The 21,265-nt window shown below is 37.1% G+C and overlaps 1 protein-coding gene and 1 pseudogene across 6 annotated transcripts in view; one reads left to right on the top strand and one right to left on the bottom strand.

Annotated features, from left to right (window-relative positions):
- Cltcl1 (clathrin heavy chain like 1) overlaps window positions 1–21,265 on the top strand; it is a 94,391-nt gene that overhangs the window by 8,403 nt on the left and 64,723 nt on the right. For all 6 annotated transcript variants that reach the window (XR_005736097.2, XM_078038771.1, XM_021732691.3 and 3 more), the window contains exons 2-5: window positions 3,981–4,188; window positions 13,815–14,083; window positions 15,501–15,662; window positions 18,490–18,603. Coding sequence is in view for 5 of the 6 variants with exons in the window: in XM_078038771.1 (XP_077894897.1) it covers window positions 3,981–4,188; window positions 13,815–14,083; window positions 15,501–15,662; window positions 18,490–18,603 (753 nt within the window). In the remaining variant the exon portion in view is untranslated. The remainder of the gene's footprint in view (window positions 1–3,980; window positions 4,189–13,814; window positions 14,084–15,500; window positions 15,663–18,489; window positions 18,604–21,265) is intronic.
- On the bottom strand, window positions 7,983–8,928 carry LOC101966059 (small ribosomal subunit protein uS2 pseudogene; annotated as a pseudogene).

Raw genomic sequence — 21,265 nt, forward strand, 5'->3', positions numbered from 1 at the left:
AAAAAAACAAAACTGAACAAACAGAAACCCTCAACTTTGGGCAATTACTCCTCTGGGAAGTATCAGTGATATTTGGTATAAACATGCATATATTCTCTTGGATAAGGAAAATAACTACTAATGTTTTAGAACCTACTATACCTAACATATTGAATACAAATTCTTCAGGATTACAAATTCTCAGTTACATTTGCAGTGATCAGGATGTCACAATATTAAACCAATGTACATCCCTAAACTGAGAATGAAATGATAACAGAAAACCTAGACCCACTTGAGTGTGCAGCTCTGTCCAAAGAGCTTTCATTTCTGTTCTTCTATATCCTGGAAAAACTTGAATTGGTTGAAAAGATAATAGTTGCTTACTAATACCTGTTTCAGTTATGTGCCTTCTCACTACCAGATTATTTCATTCTTACTTATTAGAAGCTATATCTCCAAAAGAGAACTCTTGATTATTTTTTCCACTTTCTTTTATTGTGATAAAGTACATATAAAACTTACTATCTTAACCATTTTTTTTACAGTGCAATAGATTAAACTTGGGGCCTTGCACATGCTAGGCAAGTGCTATATCAGTGAACTCCCAGCTTCACCTGTCTTAACCATTTTTAAGTGTACAATTCAGTACACTTAACACATTCAAATTGTCATATAACCATCACCACTGTCCATTTCCCATACTTTTTTCATCTTATAACACTGAAATACTGACTCCCCATTCCTGCTCTTCCCAAGTCCCTGGTAACCACCATTCTTCTTTCTTCTGTCTTTGTGAATTTGACTAATCTAGGTACCCCATATTAATGGACTCATGCATGCAACATTGGTCTTTTTTGTGACTGACTGTCCATTCAGTGTAATGACCTCAGAGTTTATTTTTCTCAGCTTTATTGTTAGTATGACTAGAAGACCTGACAAGAGCAACCTGGAGGCGGAAAAGTTTATTTTGGCTCATAGTTTCAGAGATTCAGTGTATGGTCAGCCAAATCTATTGCTCTGGGCCTGAGGAAAGGCAGAACATCATGACAGAAAGGTGTGGAAAAGAGAAGCAGCTCGGGACATGGCAACCAAGAAGCAAAAAGAGCTGTGCTTGCTAGGGACAAAATATAAATCCCACAGTCACATCCCCAGTGACCTACTTCCTCCAGCCACACCCTACCTGCCTACAGTTACACCCAGTTAATCCTGTGACTGATTAGGTCGTATCTCGTAATCTGATCATTTCGTTTCTGAAAATTCTTGTGTTGTCTCACACATGAGAATTTGTGAGACATCTCGTAACAAAACTATAGCAGAGTTCATCTATGAAATTATATGTGTCAGAATTTCCATCCTTTTTAAGGCTAAGTAATAATCCAGTTATATGTATCTACTACATCTCTTAACCCATCAATGTACATTAAAACTTTTATTTTTAACATGTACTCTAACAACATTATTGCATCTAAAAAAAAGGTCATCCCTCAGTGTTATTCAATATCTTGTCAGTGTAAATTTCTCTTTTGTATCAATTATTTTATCTATTTCGTTTATTTGAATTAGCATCCAAAGAAGGCTCATACTACATATGATTGAAATGAAATTTTATTCTATTACTTTTGCTTTCAAGAAAATGAAGTTGAGTTGGGTGGGTGGCACATGACTATAATCCCAGTGGCTCAGGAGGCTGAGACAGAAGGATCACGAGTTGAAAGGCAGCCTCAGCAATTTAGCAAGATGCTAAGCAACTCAGCGAGACCCTGTCTCTAAATAAAATATGAAAAAAAAGGGATAGGGATGTGACTCAGTGGTTAAGTTCTCCTGGGTTCAATTTCTTGTACTGAAAAAAAAAATAAGAAGAAACAAAGTGAGATTGATTTGGTGTGACTTCTTAAGTGAGCCCATTTGGACTGCAAGTATTCATGATTTTCTTTTCAAAGAGTTCACAAATCTAATGGATTTCAGGGGAGAAGATTGTACCTTCCTATTACTTTCTCTTACCCTGCCTACCCTCTCCTTACAGTAGCCTTTCCTTTGTTTTCCGAATAGTCCCCCTTTCATGTTGTCTTCCCCACCCCCTTCTGGTTCCACATATGAGAAAAAACATGTGATACTTGCCTTTCTGAGTCTGGCTTATTTCACTTAACATGATGATCTCTGGTTCCATTCATTTTCATAAGAATGGCATGATTTTGTTGTTCTTTATGTTTAAATAATACTCCATTATGTATATATACTACATTTTCTTTATCCATTTATCTATTTATGGGCATCTAGGCTCAATTTGTAATTTGACTATTGTAAATAGTGTCACGATAAACATGAGTATGCAGATACCTCTATTGTATACTGACTTTGCTTCCTTCAGATATATATCTGGAATGGTGTAGCTGGATCATATGGTAGTTCTATTTTTGTTTTGTTTGAGGAATCTTTATATTGATTTCCATAGTGACTTTACTAGTTTGCAAACTAGGCAAGTACTCCCTCACTGAGCTATAACCCCAGCCCCTCCAGTATATGTTTTTGACTCTTGTTGAGAATTAGATGGTTTGAATGCATGGGTTTATTTCTGAGTCCTCTATTCTATTATATTGGTCTTTATGTCTGTTTTTATGCCAATAAAAAATTATACCAACAGTATGAACAGTCTCATTCTTGTTCCTTCCAAAAGGTGGTAGATATTTTTAAACAAGGGGTTCATTATCTTTGTAGGTGGAATAAACTTACACAAGTTTACACAAGGAAACAGATGTTAAAAGGTCAAAATAATAGCAGTAGGGAAGGGATTGAACTGAACAATATTTAAAAATAAAAGAAGGTCTGAAATGAGATGGACATCATTACCCTAGATACATGTGTTAACTGCACTTATGGTATGATGCTATATCATGTACAACCAGAGAAATGAAAAGTTGTGCTAAAATTGTATACAGTGAATCAGAATGCAGTCTGCTGTCATATATACCTAGTTTAAATAAACAAATTAATTAATTAATTTTATAAAAAGAACTTATGGAGTTATAGAACACTCATTGATCTGTTATGCAGGATGCCCTGGGTTCAATCCCCCGTACTGCAAAACAAAACACAAAGAAAAGCTCCTCTCAATGGCATGTGCTTGTAGTCCCAGTTACTGGCTGATTCAGTGGCAGCCTCCCCTTACTCTGCCACTGAGGCTGACTCAGGAGAATCACTTGAGCCTAGAAATTTCAGACCAGCTGTGGCAACACAGCAAGACCCCATTTCAAATAATAAATAAAGTGAAAATAAAGGTAGCTTGTTGAGGCAGGGGAATTTATAGAAATAGACATGGTTCTTTATAGGTTCTTCATGTATGCTTCTTAAATATGTGTTTTTCTGGGGAATTTCATTGTTGCAAATCCCATTAGTAGGTCTTATTTAATCCAGGTACTCTCATATGCTGGCCTTTGGAGAAAGTTGCCTAGTTTTGTTTTTTACAAGTAAAAATCAGATTTAGGCAGACTTAATGATGTCTAGGGAGATGTTTTAAACAATTTCCTATCTAATTTTTCTTTTTACTTGCTTTTTAAAGAAACCAGTTTTTGTGTCTCCTCTTTTCCCCATTTTATTCCCCTGAAGCTCCCAAAAGCTCTCCTCAGTGATGAACTTCTCTGTGCCTTCTCTGGTGGTGTTTTCTGTGGGCTCCCTCCAGCTCATCTCTTTCTGTGTCTCTTATGGCAACCTTTATACTCTCTGGTACTATCTTTATTCTTACACATGCCTTGTCACCTCTGCAGATTTTAAGCCCCTTGAAAGTTAACTCAAGGGCTTCTCTTGACCTTTGGACTGTTACTATTACAAGTATAGAAAGGAAAACCTATGTTTTCCTTAAATATTTACCTAATGTTAAGTTTTTTCTAAACTCTAGTATACATTTTCCTCTTCCTTCTGTTAGACTTTGCTAACACTAGGCTAGAGATAATCTCTTTCAGAAAGGAAAAGCTTACTTTAATCAAAGGTTCTTCTCTATTTAGCTCCCAAACCTAGGAATAAATCCAACCAATATTGGATTTAGCACACTGACTATGGAGTCTGACAAGTTCATATGTGTCCGAGAGAAAGTCGGGGAGCAGGCACAAGTGGTGATTATTGACATGAATGACCCAATGGCACCCATCAGACGTCCTATCTCAGCAGAGAGTGCCATCATGAATCCAGCTTCTAAAGTGATAGCTCTGAAAGGTAAGCCCAACATATTTTTAGAAAGGAATTTTATTTCACTGTACCTACTTTGTTACCTTATGTATTAGACAAGTGTCAGTAAACTCACAATGAGGTGTCATAAGTAGTATTCAACCTGATTCCAAAAATTTTAGCAGAACCTATATTTAGTGTGCCCTTGTGAGAAGTCCATGAGAACCAGAGATGCTTTGTAATGTCACCTACTGTGCCAGACACACTGAGAGGGAACAAATGCCTAGGACCTTGTCTTCATAGGTCTGGAAATCCAGAGCAGTACCATGTGTGCTCATAAAGAGGGCTCTGTGGTACCCTCATGTCAGGGCCTGCTACAAGGCTGCTCTAGGCATCCTGAGAAGAAGCCAAAAAACCTCCCTCTCTCATGAAAGGAGAGCTGATTATTAATAGAATTTCACTTCTCTGAACACAGGAAACATTGGGTATGAAAAACTTCCAGGTTAATTTGAAAAATATAGAATCTTTTCATACTGCCTTGATTTGGAAATGAAGGAATTTTGTACAGAGTGGACTTGTGAATGTTTTATGTAAAATTGTTTACCTTGAAAAATAAAAACTATTTTTGGACCAAAAATTTGTGAATGGGCTGAGGCTCTAATCAGTGGCAGTGTGCTTGCCTAGCACAGGTAAGGCACTGGATTCAATCCTTAGCACCATATAAAAATAAACAAATATGGCTATAGCTATAGCTCAGTGGTAGAGCACTTGACTATCATGTATGAGACACTGTGTTTGATTCTCAGCACTGCATATAAATAAAATAAAGATCCATTGACAACTAAAAAAAATAGGTAAAAAAAATAAAAATAAACAAGTAAAATAAAAGCATTAGAGCTGGGGTTGTAGCTGAGAGGCAAAGCACTTGCCAAGATGCATGAGGCATTGGGTTTGATCCTTAGTATCACATAAAAATTAGATAAATAAATAAAGGTATTCTGTCCATCTACAACTACAAAATAAATAAATAAATAAAATAAAGACATTAAAAAATGTTGTGAATGCCAAATATTAGCTTTGCCTTAGCTTCTATTTTGTTGTAGAAATAGGGCCTACTTTGTCATTTCAGTAGGTATAAGGACATCTGGAAGTTAGGACCTCTATTTAAAAAGAAATAACTGAAGTTTTTGTATTCAAAAGAAATTTGTTTTGTTACCAAGTCTACCTTTTTCCTTGAAGTCTTGTCAAAGTTGGATTTTTTGCGGGGGTGGGGGGTTCTGGGGATTGAACCCAGGGATGCTCAACTGCTCAACCACCGAGGCACATCCCAGTCCTTTTTATTTAATTATTTATTTTTTGAGACAGGATCCTATTGAGTTGCTCAGGGGCTCACTAAGTTGCTGAGGCTGGCTTTGAACTTGCGATCTTCCTGCCTCAGCCACTTGGATTATAGGTGTGCATCACTATGCCTGGCTTTGTCAAAGTTTTGTTTTGTTTTGAACATGTAGTATGAGCAGTGTAAACTGTTTTAATTTTAATTGAAAAAAGTATTAAATTTATGAACTTAATGATTCTATTTCTCTTACTTTGTCACTTATGCCTTGGCTGTTTTTTATGGCATTCTCCCCTTGTTGGTTTTTCTTTCTGTATTTTAAATCATTTTAGAGAGATCTTATGTAGCATGTTGTTATTTTGTATTCACAGCAAGTACCAGAAGTGACCTGCCTTTTCCTGATTCTCCAGCACAATTCTCTTTAATATTGTACATTGTGGATCTTTTGGTGTGTTTGTTTTTGTGTGTGTGTGTGAAAATTTCTAGAGAGAATATAGTACTTAGATGATGCCATCCCCCTCTAGCCAATACCACCAGCAACATGTGTGCAGTTGAACAAGTTGGGTTTATTACTCTGGTTACACAGTGAGAGAACACACACTGCATGAAACTAGGGTATACCTCAGTAAGAGGGTATAAGTTAAGAACCTTATTTAGAATTTTGGCTTTAGTTGTATGATTTGTAGGATAGTCTAAGGAAGCAGAGATTTGCCATAGATTAGATATTTTCAGAAAGTGGGGGTGATTTTGTGATAGGGCATCTCAAGGAATCTTATCTATGAGAAAAGGAAGACCAGAGGGGATAAAGCTATAATTGGTGGATGCCCATCAACAAATGAATGGATAAAGAAATTGTGGTACATAATAGAATATTACTCAGCCATAAAGAAGAAGAATGACATTAGTACATTTGCATGGATGGATCTGGAGACTATCTGCTAAATAAGCCAGTCACCCAAGACCAAAGATTGGATGTTCTCTCTGATATCTAGATGTTAACCCACAACAAGGAAGGAAGGGGAAGAATAAAAGTTCAGTGGATTATACAAAGGGGAATGAAGGGAAGGAATGGGGGATAGGAGTAGGAAAAAGAGTGGAATGAATCTGCCATAACTTTCCCATGTACATATATGAATACACCAGAGTGAATCTCAACATCATGTACGTCTATAAGTCTGGGATCCTAATTAGAATAAGATGTACTCCATGCTTGTATTAATATATCAAAATATATTGGACTGTTTATATATATATATATATATATATATATAAATGTATATATGTATAACAATATTTTAAAAGCTGTAATTGGTAAAGAAGTAGCATGTCACTTGTTCTAGCTATAGGAGGAGGAGTGTTGTTAGTTTACAGATTGCACAGTAGCCTTGTTTTTGTCTTCTTAGACAGAATTCAAAGCAGCCTTGCTTTGATATCTCCCTGTAACCTAGTCTTAGAGAGTCTTTGTCTAAAGTTGGCATTCTATGAGATGGTTTCTGTCCATCAGGAGACCAGCATGGCCTTTCTGTGGACACACCCACACATACTTCATATGAATTTCTTCATCTGTAGCAATGTTAAGTGCTGTTTTGTATAGGAAAATGTGAAGTTATGGAAACAGAGTTACAATTTAAGGCTTTCTGCTATTTTTACTTAAATTTTGTGGCTATTGTTTGATTTCAGATTCTTGTAGTACAAATTTTTGGCACATGGAAGATGTATAGTGTATTTTAAAAACTCTAGATCAAAATAAGCAAAAAATTATTTTTTATAGTTGTAGATGGTCAGCATGTCTTTATTTTATTTGTTTATTTTTATGTGGTGCTGAGGACTGGACCCAGTGCCTCACATGCGCTAGGCAAGTGCTCTGCCGCTGAGCTACAGCCCCAGCCCACAAAAAAATGTATTTTAAAAAGAAGATATTTGCTGGACATGGTGGCACACCTCTGTAATCCCAGTGACTTGGGAGACTGAGGCAGGGGGATTTCAAGTTGGAGGCCAGCCTCTTCAACTTAATAAGACCCGTCTCAAAATGAAAATTGAAAAGTGCTGGAGATGTAGCTCAGTGGCAGAATATTCTTTTATTCAATCCTCAACACTAAAAACAATTAAAAAAGAAAAGTGTTTGAGTGATAATTGAATTACAGAGATCATTGACTTACAGATAAGCTCTGCCAGCACTGTCATTTCATTTCAAATCATAACTGGTTTCCACAGGTACTGGTAAAGCATGGAAGTGAAGGGGTCTCATCTTGAATCTCGTGAACCATCTCATTTGGCCCAGTGAGGTCTTGTAATTGGAAAATGGCTTTTCAAGCACTGGACCTCTTTTTTTTTTTTTTTTAAGAAACAAGTGTTTATTTTTCCATAAATTTATTTCTATTTTTGCTGAAGTGTCTACAGAAGAACAGCTCAAGACCACTAAGTGGTTGTTCTCTCTGGACTGAGCAGTGGGAGCTGCACACCAGTCTTCAGTGGCTGCCAGGCTTTCCAGTCTTCAGTAAAGAACTGTTTAGATATGCATAAAGGGTACCTGCACACTTTCAGACTAGTCTACAACCTCAGGTTGTGTAGCAGTGAACTCAAGAGCTAGAGCAGTCCCTTTGCCCTGAAATTTCTCCTTGGTCACAATTTTTTCAGCAACAGCCTGCTCTTCTTTTTCATTCTCTTCAGGATCTCTGTAGAAGTAAATATCAGGTATGACCTGCCCTGGGTGTTCACAGGAAATTGTGCCATGCATGCACAGAACTTTTGGGGCCAGTATCCATCACATCACATCCACAGAGTGAGTTCCCCCTTTATTGAATGGAATGGCAATATCCACATAGCACAGAGGAGAATCTGTGTTACACAGAGCAATGGTAGGCAGGTTGACATAAGATGCTTCTGTAAGAGACTGGTGGTCAGTCCTGAGACCAGTAAACACCAGAAGACATGACTCCTAGAAGGCTGCCTTGTTAGTGAAGTTCCAGGAGTGAAGCAGCTAGCAATAGGAGTGGCTCCATGGCAGCAGCAAACTTCAGCACAGCTTACTGGCCAGTATTCCTAGAGGATTTGACACTGACATCAGCAGGATTTTCAATGGCAACAATGGCATGAGCTGCCAGCAGAAGCTTCTCCCAGGTCCTCTTCAAATTTATGATATAGATGCCATCACTTTTCCTTTTTAGATATATTGTTCCATTTAGAAATCTAGAAATTGGGGCTGGGGATGTGGCTCAAGCGGTAGTGCGCTCGCCTGGCATGCGTGCGGCCCAGGTTCGATCCTCAGCACCACATACAAACAAAGATGTTGTGTCCGCCGAAAACTAACTAACTAACTAAATAAATAAATAGATATTAAAAAAAAAAAAAGAAATCTAGAAATCAAGGTTGGTGCCACATAAGTGGGTTCCTGCTGCAAGGAATTTGAGGACATTCTCCTTCCTCATTTGCAGGACATCAAGGCTTCCAGACATTGTTATTCCCAAATTTATAAATAATTCTCTAGGGCCTTTTAAGGTAAAGACAAAAGTTTTATTTCTATCCAGGGCCAAGAGAGCAGCAAGCAGTTGTGCAACCCTCGACCCTGATTGGGGGCAGTAACATGCTTATAAGGTCTAAAACTACAAAAAGTTTGCAGGGGAAGCAATCATAATCATAAACTACATCTCATACAAATGGAAAGTTACCAAAAAAGAGTCATATAATCATACTCTCAGAAATTTCATACTCAGAAAAACAATTTTGCAAGGATATTGTGGTCAGGATGCAAGTAAGTGGGGGTGGAGGTATTAGCTTTATGCAATAGGCTCATGTGGAAGAGAAGCCAATTTCACATAGGATGAGGTGTCTGAGCAAAGTAAGGTAAGTTGGGGCTAATTTTCAAATCATCCCATAACAGTGACAATTTCCCTTTAATTTACAATGGAAATCAAGAACAATGCTGTAATGACCCTAGGTAGCACAGAAAGTGGATCTAAATTTTCAAAAGGATTCAAGACAAGGGTATCCCCTTGTGGTAGCACTACCCTCCTCTTGATGACCTAATCTGACCTTGTACCCTGTACCTGTCCTTGTACCTGGCCATGTAACCAAGATCCTTTGACCACTTGGTTGCCAGGTCTTCTGGAAAAGCCAGTCCCTCTTCACATCTTATCTGCTCAGGGATTCATGGTGAATACTTTAGAACTGGAGACATACTTTTGCCCTTAACCAAAAGATTATAAAATGCTGGTAGAATGTTTCATTTGTTGCTCATCATTTACTAGAACACTAATATTATAACTGAGAGATTAGCAAACTGCCTGATTTTTATTTAGACCCTGAATCTAAAAATGCTTTTTACAGAGAATTATAAAAACAAACGGATCAATGTGTGATAAAGATCTTATATATATTCACCCCCTCTTTTTTTTTTTTTTTTTTTTGGTCTGGGGAATTAAAACCAGGGGCACTTTGCCCCTGAACCATATTCACAGCTCTTATTATTTTGAAACAGGGTCTTGCTATGTTGCTTAGGATCCCACTAAGTTGCTGATGCTGGCCTCAAACTTGTGATCCTCCTGCATTAGCCTCCCAAGTGGCTGGAATTATAGGCATGCACCACTGTGCCCAGCCCATTAACCAGTTTTTTCCTCAAAAAATGTTTTACTTGCTACCTCTACTTTTAACATACTTTGTACACTTCTAAACATCAAGAAAGACTATATTTTTCAAATATGGACTTCAGTTGTACAAAGTAGTGTTGAATAAACTACACACATATAACAATGGTTATTCTGGCCTAGAATCCTTCATTTCTTCCATTTCCTTCTCTCCTATATCACATGTGATATAGGCATATGTATCACTCAGGTGTGATATTAGAATTTCACTTCAAAAAGTCCTTCTCAGAAGTCTGTGTTTCTGTACAAAATGTGTTTATTAACTCTGTCATACTTTGACAAACTCTTAGTAGGGACTGTATATTATAAAATTAGGACTCCTTTGTCCATTACAGCAAAGTTAATGAAATGCGCATAGCATACAGGGAATAGGTAAGCTGTAATTTTCTAGTATACTCTTAACAACATCTTTTGCAACTTATTCCCTCCCACCTCCCTCAACCCAGAGCCATTAACCCATTTCTTAAGCATGTATTTGTCTTATTGAATTATAACATTTCTTTCTACATTCAGAATATAAATTATTGATTGGCTCTGTGATTATACATATTTTCTCTCTATATGTAGTTTTCTTTTTATATTCCTAATGACATCTAACTTTGTAATAAGTTTTAAGTCCAGATGTATGAGATCTCCACCTTTGATCTTTTTCAAGATTATTTTGGCTATTTCAAGTCCTCTTGAGATTCCATATGAATATTTTTTCTTCTCACCTTTGTCAGTTCAATTGCTTATAGCTATTTCAATTCTTTTTCATTGATCTGTAAAGTTTATGCTTATGGCCATAACACATTTTATTACTGTATCATTATAGTATTTAAGTCAGGTGTAGTAAATCTTCCAACTTTGTTCTTTTCTAAAATCTTTATGACTGTTCTTTATCCTCTATATTTCCATATATATTTTAGAATCAGAATTTTATACTTAAATTTAAAAAGGATGTTTGGGCTGGGTTTATAGCTCAGTGGCAGAGCACTTGCCTAGCATTTGTGAGGCACTGAGTTCAATCCTTAGTACCACATAAAAATAAACAAATAAAGGCATTCTGTCCATCTACAACTACAAAAAGTTGTTTGTTTTTTTAAAGGATGCTGAGATTTTAGTTGGGATCGAACTGAACCTATAGATAAATTCGGGGAGAAATAACATCTTAGTAAGTGTTCTGATCCATGCACCTTTTTTAATTTAAGCTTTTCTTGGACACATTTATGCTTTATAGTGCAGAAGTTTTGCATATCTTTTAAATTTATTTCTAAAGGTTATGTTTTTGGTGGCATTATAGATTTTTTAAAATTTATTTTCAGTTTGCTGCTAGAATTTCAAAATTCAATGTTTTTATATATTGACCTTGTATTCTGCAACATTGCTATATTTACCTATTCTAAGAATTGTTTTGGGATAGTTAATTCCTTGGTGTTTTCTTTGTAAATAATTATGCTATCTCTGAAAAAAGAGAGGTTTTCTATTACTTTTTTTAAAAAAATTTTTGCCTTGTCTCACTGGCTATTATATCCAGTATGATATCAAAATAATTGGTTAGAGAAATAACCCTTGTCTTGCTCATGATCTTAGTAGGGAGCAATATTTCAATATTTCATGTTACCACTAAGAGCCCCCCCTGGTTCTGAGAATTGAAGCCAAGGGTGCTTACCACTGAGCTACATCCCCAGCCATTTTAATTTTTTATTTTGAGACAGGGTCAAAATAAAAAATTAAAATGGCCTCCAACTCACAATCTTCTTACCTCGGCCTCCCAAATCACTGGGATTACAGGACTGCACCACCATACCCAGATAGCTCTAAGTTTTACATAGATTCCAAAATCAGAAATCAGTTCGTTGCCAGTGTTGAAAACAATATGAATCTCTTGTCAGAAGTTGGATACTAAATTCTTGTCAAGAGTTTTGCTGTCCTAAGCTACATAAATGTTTACAGCAGCACAATTCACAATAGCTAAACTGTGGAGCCAACCAAGATGTTCTTCAGTGGATGAATGGATAAAAAAAATATGGAATTTATACACACACAATGGAATTTTACTCAGCACTAAAAAAGAATAAGATCATGGCATGTGCAGGTAAATGGATGGCATTAGAGAAGATTATGCTAAGTGAAGTTAGCCAATCCCCCCAAAAAAATGCCAAATGTTTTCTCTGATATAAGGGGGTTGACTCAAAGTTGGGTAGGGAGGGAGAGCATGGAAGGAAGATTACCTCTAGATAGGGAAGAGGGGTGGGAGGGAAAGGGAGTGGGAAGGGGAATAGCAAGGACGGTGTAAGGTGATGGTCATCATTACACAAAATACATGTATCGGGGCTGGGGATGTGGCTCAAGCGGTAGTGAGCTTGCCTGGCATGCGTGTGGCCGGGTTTGATCCTCAGCACCACATACAAACAAAGATGTTGTGTCCACCGAAAACTAAAAAATAAATATTAAAAATTCTCTTTCTCTCTCTCTCTCGAAAAAATACATGTATGAAGATATGCATCTGGTGTTAACATACCTTATATACAGAGATATGATAAATTGTGGTATAAAGGTGTATTAAGAATTGTAGTGCAAAAAAAGAGTTCATGTATAATGGCATTATTTGGCGTGAACATACTTTATATACAGAGTTATGAAAAATTGTGCTGTGAATGGATAATTATGAATGTAATGCATTCCATTATTGTCACACATGTAAGAAATAATTTTTTTAAAAAAAGTTGTGACTGTTTAGTTAAATAAAAATAAAATCTCTGTCCCCGAAATGTGTTTCATTAGATACATTTCATTAGATACATTTCAAATGACTAATAATAGCCACATATATCTAGTGTCCACTGTGAATAGTGCAAATTTAGAATATTTACAACATTGTAGAAATTTTTATTTGACAACAATAGTCTAAAATTTAAAACAAAGTAACCCTATTATATGGAGAAATTGGTTTAATAGGAAAGTATGGTTGTGTTCTTTCCCAAAAGGTGGAGATACCAAAACAAAAAAGAATGTCTTGTGCTTAGGATGTATGACTTGGTGGTCAAGTATTTAGAATGTGTAACACCAAGGTTTCAAACCCTAGCCCTATTTAAAGTAATAAATAAGTAAAAGAAAAAAATAGAAAATAAAGTATATCTTATGTTCTTGTTAACTTAATATAGAAAAGTTGGTTTTGGTTTTGGAGGAATTTTGGTGTTGGGGATTGAACCTAGGGCCTCTCACATGCTAAGCACATGTATCACTGAGCTACACCCTCAGCCCCAGACACATGTTTTAAAACGAGAAGAAACCAATCTAAAACTATTTCTTGTTTCAATAGAACTAATTTTTTGTTGTTATTCTTCTGAAGAAGAATCTAATGTAGGGCTGGGGTTGTGGCTCAGTAGCAGAGCACTCACCTAGCACATGCAAGGCCCTGGGTTTGATCCTCAGTACCACATAAAAATAAATAAATAAAATAAAGGTATTGGGTCCAACTACAACTAAAAAATAAAAAATAAATAAAGAATCTAATGTATAGAAAGTTCTTTTTAATATTTAGACATCAAAATATGGTCAATTACTACTCAGGCAGCCTTTTTTCTTGTTAATCAGATTAACTTAAATATTACAATTTAGAGTAATATTAAAAGGATTCAGAATTAAGTGGATAAGAATTTGCCTTTTCTATTTTTAATTTATTTTTCTCTAATCTCTATAATATCAAATACTAGCTGGGAAGACTCTTCAAATCTTTAATATTGGGCTGAAAAGTAAAATGAAGTCTCATACTATGGCAGAAGAGGTGTTATTTTGGAAATGGATCTCTGTGAACACTATTGCCTTGGTGACTGAGACCGTGGTCTACCACTGGAACATGGAAGGTGACTCCCAGCCCATGAAGATGTTTGATAGGCATGCTAGTCTGGCTAGGTGCCAGATGATCCACTACCGAACTGATGAATACCAGAAGTGGCTGCTCCTTATTGGCATCTCAGCTCAGGTAAGCTTCAGGGGCTGAAATTACAGGTCTAACATTAGAGGGGAATGATTAAGTTGTTTGAGGTTGGTATAAGTATAAGGCAGAAGAAGTAGGCCTGAGACTGAAAGAAATAGATTACAAAGAAATCCGAACTTTCAATCAAATAATTCTAACTGGAATCTGGCCCATTATCTACTGCATTCCATCATGTTACTGATGTTTATTCTGTAAACTATTTCTAGCATAATTTTAAAAAATTTATTTATTCTAATTTTTTATACATGACAGCAGAATGCATTTCAATTCATAGTACACATATGGAGCACAATTTTTCATGTCTCGGATTGTACACAAAGTATAGTCACACCATTCGTGTTTTCATACATGTACTTAGGGTAATGATGTCCATCTCATTCCACCATCTTTCCTACCTCATGCCCACTCCCTTACCCCCCCCTTTGCCATATCTAAAGTTTCTCTATTCCTCCCATCCCCTCCCCTTTCCCTTATCTAAAGTTCCTTCATTCCTCCCATCCTCCCCCACCCCCATTCTAGATCAGCATCCACATGTTAGAGAAAGCATTCAGCCTTTGGTTTTGGGGGATTGACTTACTTACTTATGTGAAATTCTTCAACTCAATCCATTTACCTGCAAATACCATGATTTTATTCTCTTTTAATGCTGAGTAAAATTCCATTGTGAATATGTACCACAGTTTCTTTATCCATTCATCTATTGAAGGGCTTCTAGGTTGGTTCCATAATTTAGCTATAGTGATTTGTGCTGCTATAAACACTGATGTGGCTGTGTCCCTGTAGTATGCTGTTTTTAAGTCCTTTGAGTATAGATCATGTGTTTATTTTTATTGGTTCTTTTTAGTTATACATAATAGGATTAATTTCAACATAATTATAAAAGCACAGGATATAATATTCTAATTCAGTAATTCCTCTTTCACCTTCCCCCTTTGTCCTTCCCTCGGTTCTACTGATCTTTCTGCTACTTACCTATAGTTTTTTTTTAATTAATGTGTTGTTGATGTACACAATGGTGAGCTCCATTATGGTATATTCATATATGTACATAGGAAATTTAGGTCAGATTCATTCCACTGTCTATCCCATTCCTCCTCTCTTCCTTTATTCCCCTTTGTCTACTTCACTGATCTTTCTTCTTCTCCTTCTCCTTCTCCTTCTCCTTCTTTCTTCCCCCTACGTTTATTTTGGATTAGCTTCCACTTATCAGAGAAAACATTCAACTTTGACTTTTGGGGGCTGATTTTGCTTGGCGTATCATGCATTTTAAATAGCTAGTAGATTTATAATTTATTATAGGAAATAAGTCAATGTATGAGACTTTCATTTTAGGAACATTTGTTTTCAGAATTGCTTGTTTATCTGTTTTCTCTTCCTTTCAACACAAAATATCTTTACTTAGCAAAACCGTGTGGTTGGAGCAATGCAGCTCTATTCTGTGGAGAGGAAGGTTTCACAACCCATAGAAGGCCATGCTGCTGCCTTTGCAGAGTTCAAGATAGAAGGGAATACCAAGCCTGTCACTCTCTTCTGCTTTGCTGTACGCAGTTCCACAGGAGGCAAGGTAAGATCCACTCTACTTTGTCTTCCTCCTAGAAAAGTGTCAGAAATCAGGGTCATGAGTCTGTATGAGTACAATTGAAAGTGGGACATGTCCTGCAGGTCCCTGTATAAATGAGGACTCATAGCAGGGTTTAGAGCCACTCATGCAACATTTATTTCAGTAGTGTGGCAGCAACTTTGGCATAAAATTAGTAACCTCAAGTTAGCTTAGCCCCTTTCCCTTAGAATTCCTCTTAGATTGTACTGAGATGGGCCTTAAAGGGATGTGAGGCACAGTTTCTGCTCTCATGCATCAGTCTCGTGGAAGAGATAGTTGTGAAACCATTGCAGTGCCATCTTTGCCATAAGGTAGGTATGCCTTTCACACCACCTAAGGTGTGATTCCATCCTGGTGGTTGTGGTAGGGATGGGGATGAGGTCCCAAGGAAGCTGTAGAGAGGCAAGAAATTACCCAGGAGCCAGCTGACTTTTTTTTTTTTAGTTGCAATACCTTTATTTGTTTGTTTGTTTATTTTTATGTGGTTCTGAGGATCGAACCCAGGACCTTGCACATGCTAGGCGAATGCTCTACCGCTGAGCCACAACCCCAGCCCACCAGTTGACTTTTATATAGCAAAGGGTATGTCCAGACTCTGTTTGGAAAGGCTGTCATGGGAAGTGGTGAGGAGGTGTCCTATACCTCATGACATTAGAGAGACCTGGGATTCTGTTGGGGTTTAATGAGACAGCGGGGCACTGCTTCTAAATAAAGTTCTTATTCCTAGAAGACTCTTGTCAAAAAATACTTCCTGAAATCATTGTTTTGGATTGTTCATTAGCTCTGAAAGGATTCTCAAAGATGAGTTATAAGTCATTATATGGCTTCCTAAACTTGTTCATCTGAAACACACTTCTTTAGATATTTTGGTTATTGTGGCATAGCATACTTCATGCTTCCTCAATTGAGAACTAGTAGAGAAGTAGGAATCAGGTAAAATGTCAGCCTCATTGCTAAAAGAGCTAATTAAATACACCAGCTTTAGCTATATAGTACAAGAGCTTGCTACCATATCACCTCAGAATTAGGCTTACCATCTTTTCACAGATGGAACTGGGGAGGGACAGGCCTCCATTTTAGTAGCAGAATCTGCCCCACTGAGCTCCCTAGAGATGAGAGCTTTCCAGAATGAGTTCACTTAGAAGCCTGGTGTGCTCAGCAATCTCCTGAACTCAGATTTCAGATGGACACTCTCCTGGGGGAGCAAGCAAGGTTGGAGAGGGGCTAGTAGTAACCTACTGGGGCAGGCCCTTCCACAGTGACCTGAGTCACACTCAGCTCCCGCATCCCCCATCACACACAGTAAATCTCCCAAGAATTGTGGAAAATTGTGGCTGTTTCTCTCCCCTGCTACAGGCAGGGTGTAGTATCCTTCTCAACCTGGGTTCCTTGCCCTGAATTCTTTCTAAGTTCAACTGTCTTTACAAGAGTAACTCAGTAGTCTCCACATGTGGATTGGAGTTTGCCTGGATATCAGTTCTTTACTGCTAACCTTCCCAGAGGCAAATGTCACTTGTTCAAAATCACACCCTTCTCCCACTGCTTCCCCAAAACTTTGGCTTTTGTTCTCATACCTCCATTTCTGTTGGTAATGTCATTGTCCTTCTTAACTCCCAAGCAAGAAACCATAGCTCTCAAATTTTGTTACCACCTGACCTTTAGCAAGTCTTATATCTGTCTAAGCTTTTAGTGACTATGCTCTTATCACCTTACATTTGGCTCAGGAAATGACCATTTATTAGGTCCTCAGACCTGCTCCACCCTTTTCACTTATAGGTCTTGCCACAGAGTTTTTCTAAACTACCTTTTATCTTAAATTTCCTTGTGCAAGAAGTTCATTAGCCTTTGCATGCCCACATATCAGCCAGCCCATCTTTCAGTGTATCCCCTCTCCACTCAAGCCTCTGTGGGATTTCCAACCTTTCCTTCTTTCCTTTCCTTCTGATGGCCAAATTGAGACTATCCCCCTCTGTGAAACCCACCCTCTAACCCTTGTTGTGTCATGTCTCCAATCCACTCTACTCGTGATTTTTTTTTCTGAAGTTGTTTTAGCTTTGGCACCTTTTCTTTTTTTAATATTTATTTTTTAGTTGTAAAACAATACCTTTGTTTTATTTATTTATTTATTTTTATGTGCTGCTGAGGATCGAACCTAGGGCCTCGCACGCGCTAGGTGCGGGCTCTACCGCTGAGCCACAACCCCAGCCCAGCACCTCTTCTTCAAACGAAATTTATGGTGAAGGCACCTATGTAAGTCAGAATTTAGAACCTTTCTAATACAAGTAGGAAGGAACTTCCTCATCCACAGACACTCCTCTAAGTTCTACAATAATTCTTACATCTCCATGAATAACCTTGAAAAAACTCAGGCCTGTACCACAGTGGGTTGAATTATCTCATAAGTTTGACATTCAGAGATGAGATATCATTGACTAATCGGTTCACATTAGCCTGGGCTATATCTGAATGATTGGAGAGAACTGAAATAGGAAGCAGATACTAGTTGGAATGTTTGCTTCATGTCAGCCCCAAAGCCCAGGGAAGAAAGAAGTGATTCAACTAACCAGGAACTAAATATTCTCAGGTTTTCTGGCAGTAGTTCTTTCTGTTGGTGAGAATCAGGTTGGTAATTAATCACAAGTACCTCAATAAAGAAATTGTCTTCTGTTGTTCAATGTAAGTTTTAGCTTTAGTCATACAGAGCTTGTACCTCTGCTCGCCACTGTGCCTTGTTTAGTATCCGACTGCCACCAAGAGCATTTGCTTGTATTTACTAACATCTTTCTTCTAGTTGCACATAATTGAAGTTGGACAGCCTGCAGCAGGAAACCAGCCTTTTGTAAAGAAAGCTGTGGATGTGTTTTTCCCTCCAGAGGCACAGACTGATTTTCCGGTGGCTATGCAGGTATGGATTGCTGCTCTTTAAATATCTCACATTCTAAAAATGTCCATTTTGGCAATTTATAAAGTTATAGGAAACTGTCATCTGCAGTTTGTTTCATTATCCTTCTCACCCCAGATCTCTGATTCATTCAAACCCATTTAGAAACCTGCAATTTTGTGCATGATTTTAGGAACAGTCCTGCTCATAGAAGTCCTTCATTAGAGCAGGTCAGGACAGCATGAGACTTTTCTAGTTTTTGTACTAAACTTTTAGGCCTTTCTCCTTTTATTGTAAAAAATTAGGTAGTTACTGTGGTACAAGACTGTATAAAGAAGAAAACAGTCCTCTGTAGATAAACTAACATGATATAAAATACACCAAAGATCATATTACTTATTTTGTAAATAACTTAGATATAAACATTTTCTGAACAAAACTGGGATCTCAGTATATATGTAAGATGGACATGTCTTAGCTCTTTCCTTTTATTCTATTCTCAGATATCTGCTCATATTTATAATCATTTCTATAAGACAGATTTCTAGTAATAGTTTCCTGATAGAAGAATGTAATTGTTCCTCCAAAGTGAAATCAGTTTTTTTCCTGTCTTATAGAAATATATATTTTATATCAATTTCCATCAATATCAAATGTAACAGCAGGATTAAATATCAACTAAAAACCTACCATGACTGATAGTTGTAACCACCATTTAAGGTAACTTTATATGCATACATTCATGCAGATATATTCAAATAGACTCCTACAAAAATGGTTTTATACTAGCCTTGCTGCTTTATGACTCTCTGTCTCTCACTATATTAAAGATAGCTCTATGTCAGTAAAATCACATTTATTTTATTGTTTGGGTAACCTGTTCTATGCATGTGCCTCTCTCAAATTGTCCCACTGATGTGTATTTACTGTAATCACTTCAAGGAACATTGCAGTTCATACATCTTTATTCCTTAGTCAGAAAGTCTGAGGATAGATTCTTAGACATAAAAGTATGTGTCAGAGGCATATACATGTCAGCAGCTCTCATGACCATGCTGATTATTTCTTCTGCCAGTGCTGCCCTTTATAGCTGGACAGTGTCCAGTGATTTTCTTATTCTTCCCTTGGTTTCTGTCCAGGCAGAATGGGTTTCTCATATGCATCTTATTAATTGAATTTTCCTGATCTTTGCATTTTTTTATCAGTCTTTTATTAAAGTGTCTGGTGTGTTTCAAGTATTTTTCCGAGTCATAACAAAAGGTGGTCGCATATTCCATCTTGTATACATTTTGCATTTTTGTATGGCTTTACTATCATATTTTGAAAATAATTCTGTACCCTAAGATGATCACAATAGCCACACATATTTTTCTATTACTCTCTTAATTGTATTATTTTTATTTAAAATATTTATTTTTTAGTTATAGGGGGGCATAACATCCTTATATTTTATTTTTATGTGGTACTGAGGATCGAACCGAGTTCCTCATGCATGCTAGACGAGTGCTCTACCACTGAGCCCCAGCCCCAGCCCTTAATTTTATTATTTTTAATTTAAAGTCTTTGGCTCATCTGAGATTTACTTTGACCTAAAGAGTAAGGTAATAATCCAAGTTCTTTACTCTCTCCTCCATCCCCAAATAGCTAACTGGTTATATCAATATCATGTGTTGATTAAAGTATTTGTAGTCCACTACTAGGCTACTTACCATTCTCATACATAATAGATTCTATTTCAAGGTTCTTAATCAAGTTCCCTTTTTCTCTGACTCTTCCTATGCTAGTATCATACTTTTAAATAACTTTAAATTTTTAAATAACCTTCAGGTTTTCTTGTGATTTTTTTTGCTTATTAATTTTTTTATTTATTTTTTATTTTTTTATTGGTTGTTCAAAACATTACAAAGCTCTTGACATATCATATTTCATACATTAGATTGAAGTGGGTTATGAACTCCCATTTTTACCCCAAATACAGATTGCAAAATCACATGGGTTACACATCCACATTTTTACATAATGCCATATTAGTAACTGTTGTATTCTGCTACCTTTCCTATCCTCTACTATCCCCCCTCCCCTCCCCTCCCATCTTCTCTCTCTACCCCATCTACTGTAATTCATTTCTCTCCTTGTTTTTTTCCCATTCCCCTCACAACCTCTTATATGTAATTTTGTATAACAATGAGAGTCTCCCTCCATTTCCATGCAGTTTCCCTTTTCTCTCCCTTTCCCTCCCACCTCATGTCTCTGTTTAACGTTAATCTTTTCCTCCTGCGCTTCCTCCCTGCTCTGTTCTTAGTTGCTCTCATTATATCAAAGAAGACATTTGGCATTTGTTTTTTAGTGATTGGCTAGCTTCATTAGCATAATCTGCTCTAATGCCATCCATTTCCCTGCAAATTCCATGATTTTGTCATTTTTTAGTGCTGCGTAATACTCCATTGTGTATAAATGCCACAATTTTTTTATCTGTTCATCTATTGAAGGGCATCTGGGTTGGTTCCACAGTCTAGCTATTGTGAATTGTGCTGCTATGAACATCGATGTGGCAGTATCCCTGCAGCATGCTCTTTTAAAGTCTTCAGGGAATAGTCCGAGAAGGGAAATAGCTGGGTCAAATGGTGGTTCCATTCCCAGCTTTCCCAGGAATCTCCATACTGCTTTCCAAATTGGTCGCACCAAT

The sequence above is a fragment of the Ictidomys tridecemlineatus genome, chromosome 2 (genome assembly GCF_052094955.1).
Source record: "Ictidomys tridecemlineatus isolate mIctTri1 chromosome 2, mIctTri1.hap1, whole genome shotgun sequence".
In the NCBI taxonomy this organism is placed as follows: Eukaryota; Metazoa; Chordata; class Mammalia; order Rodentia; family Sciuridae; genus Ictidomys; species Ictidomys tridecemlineatus.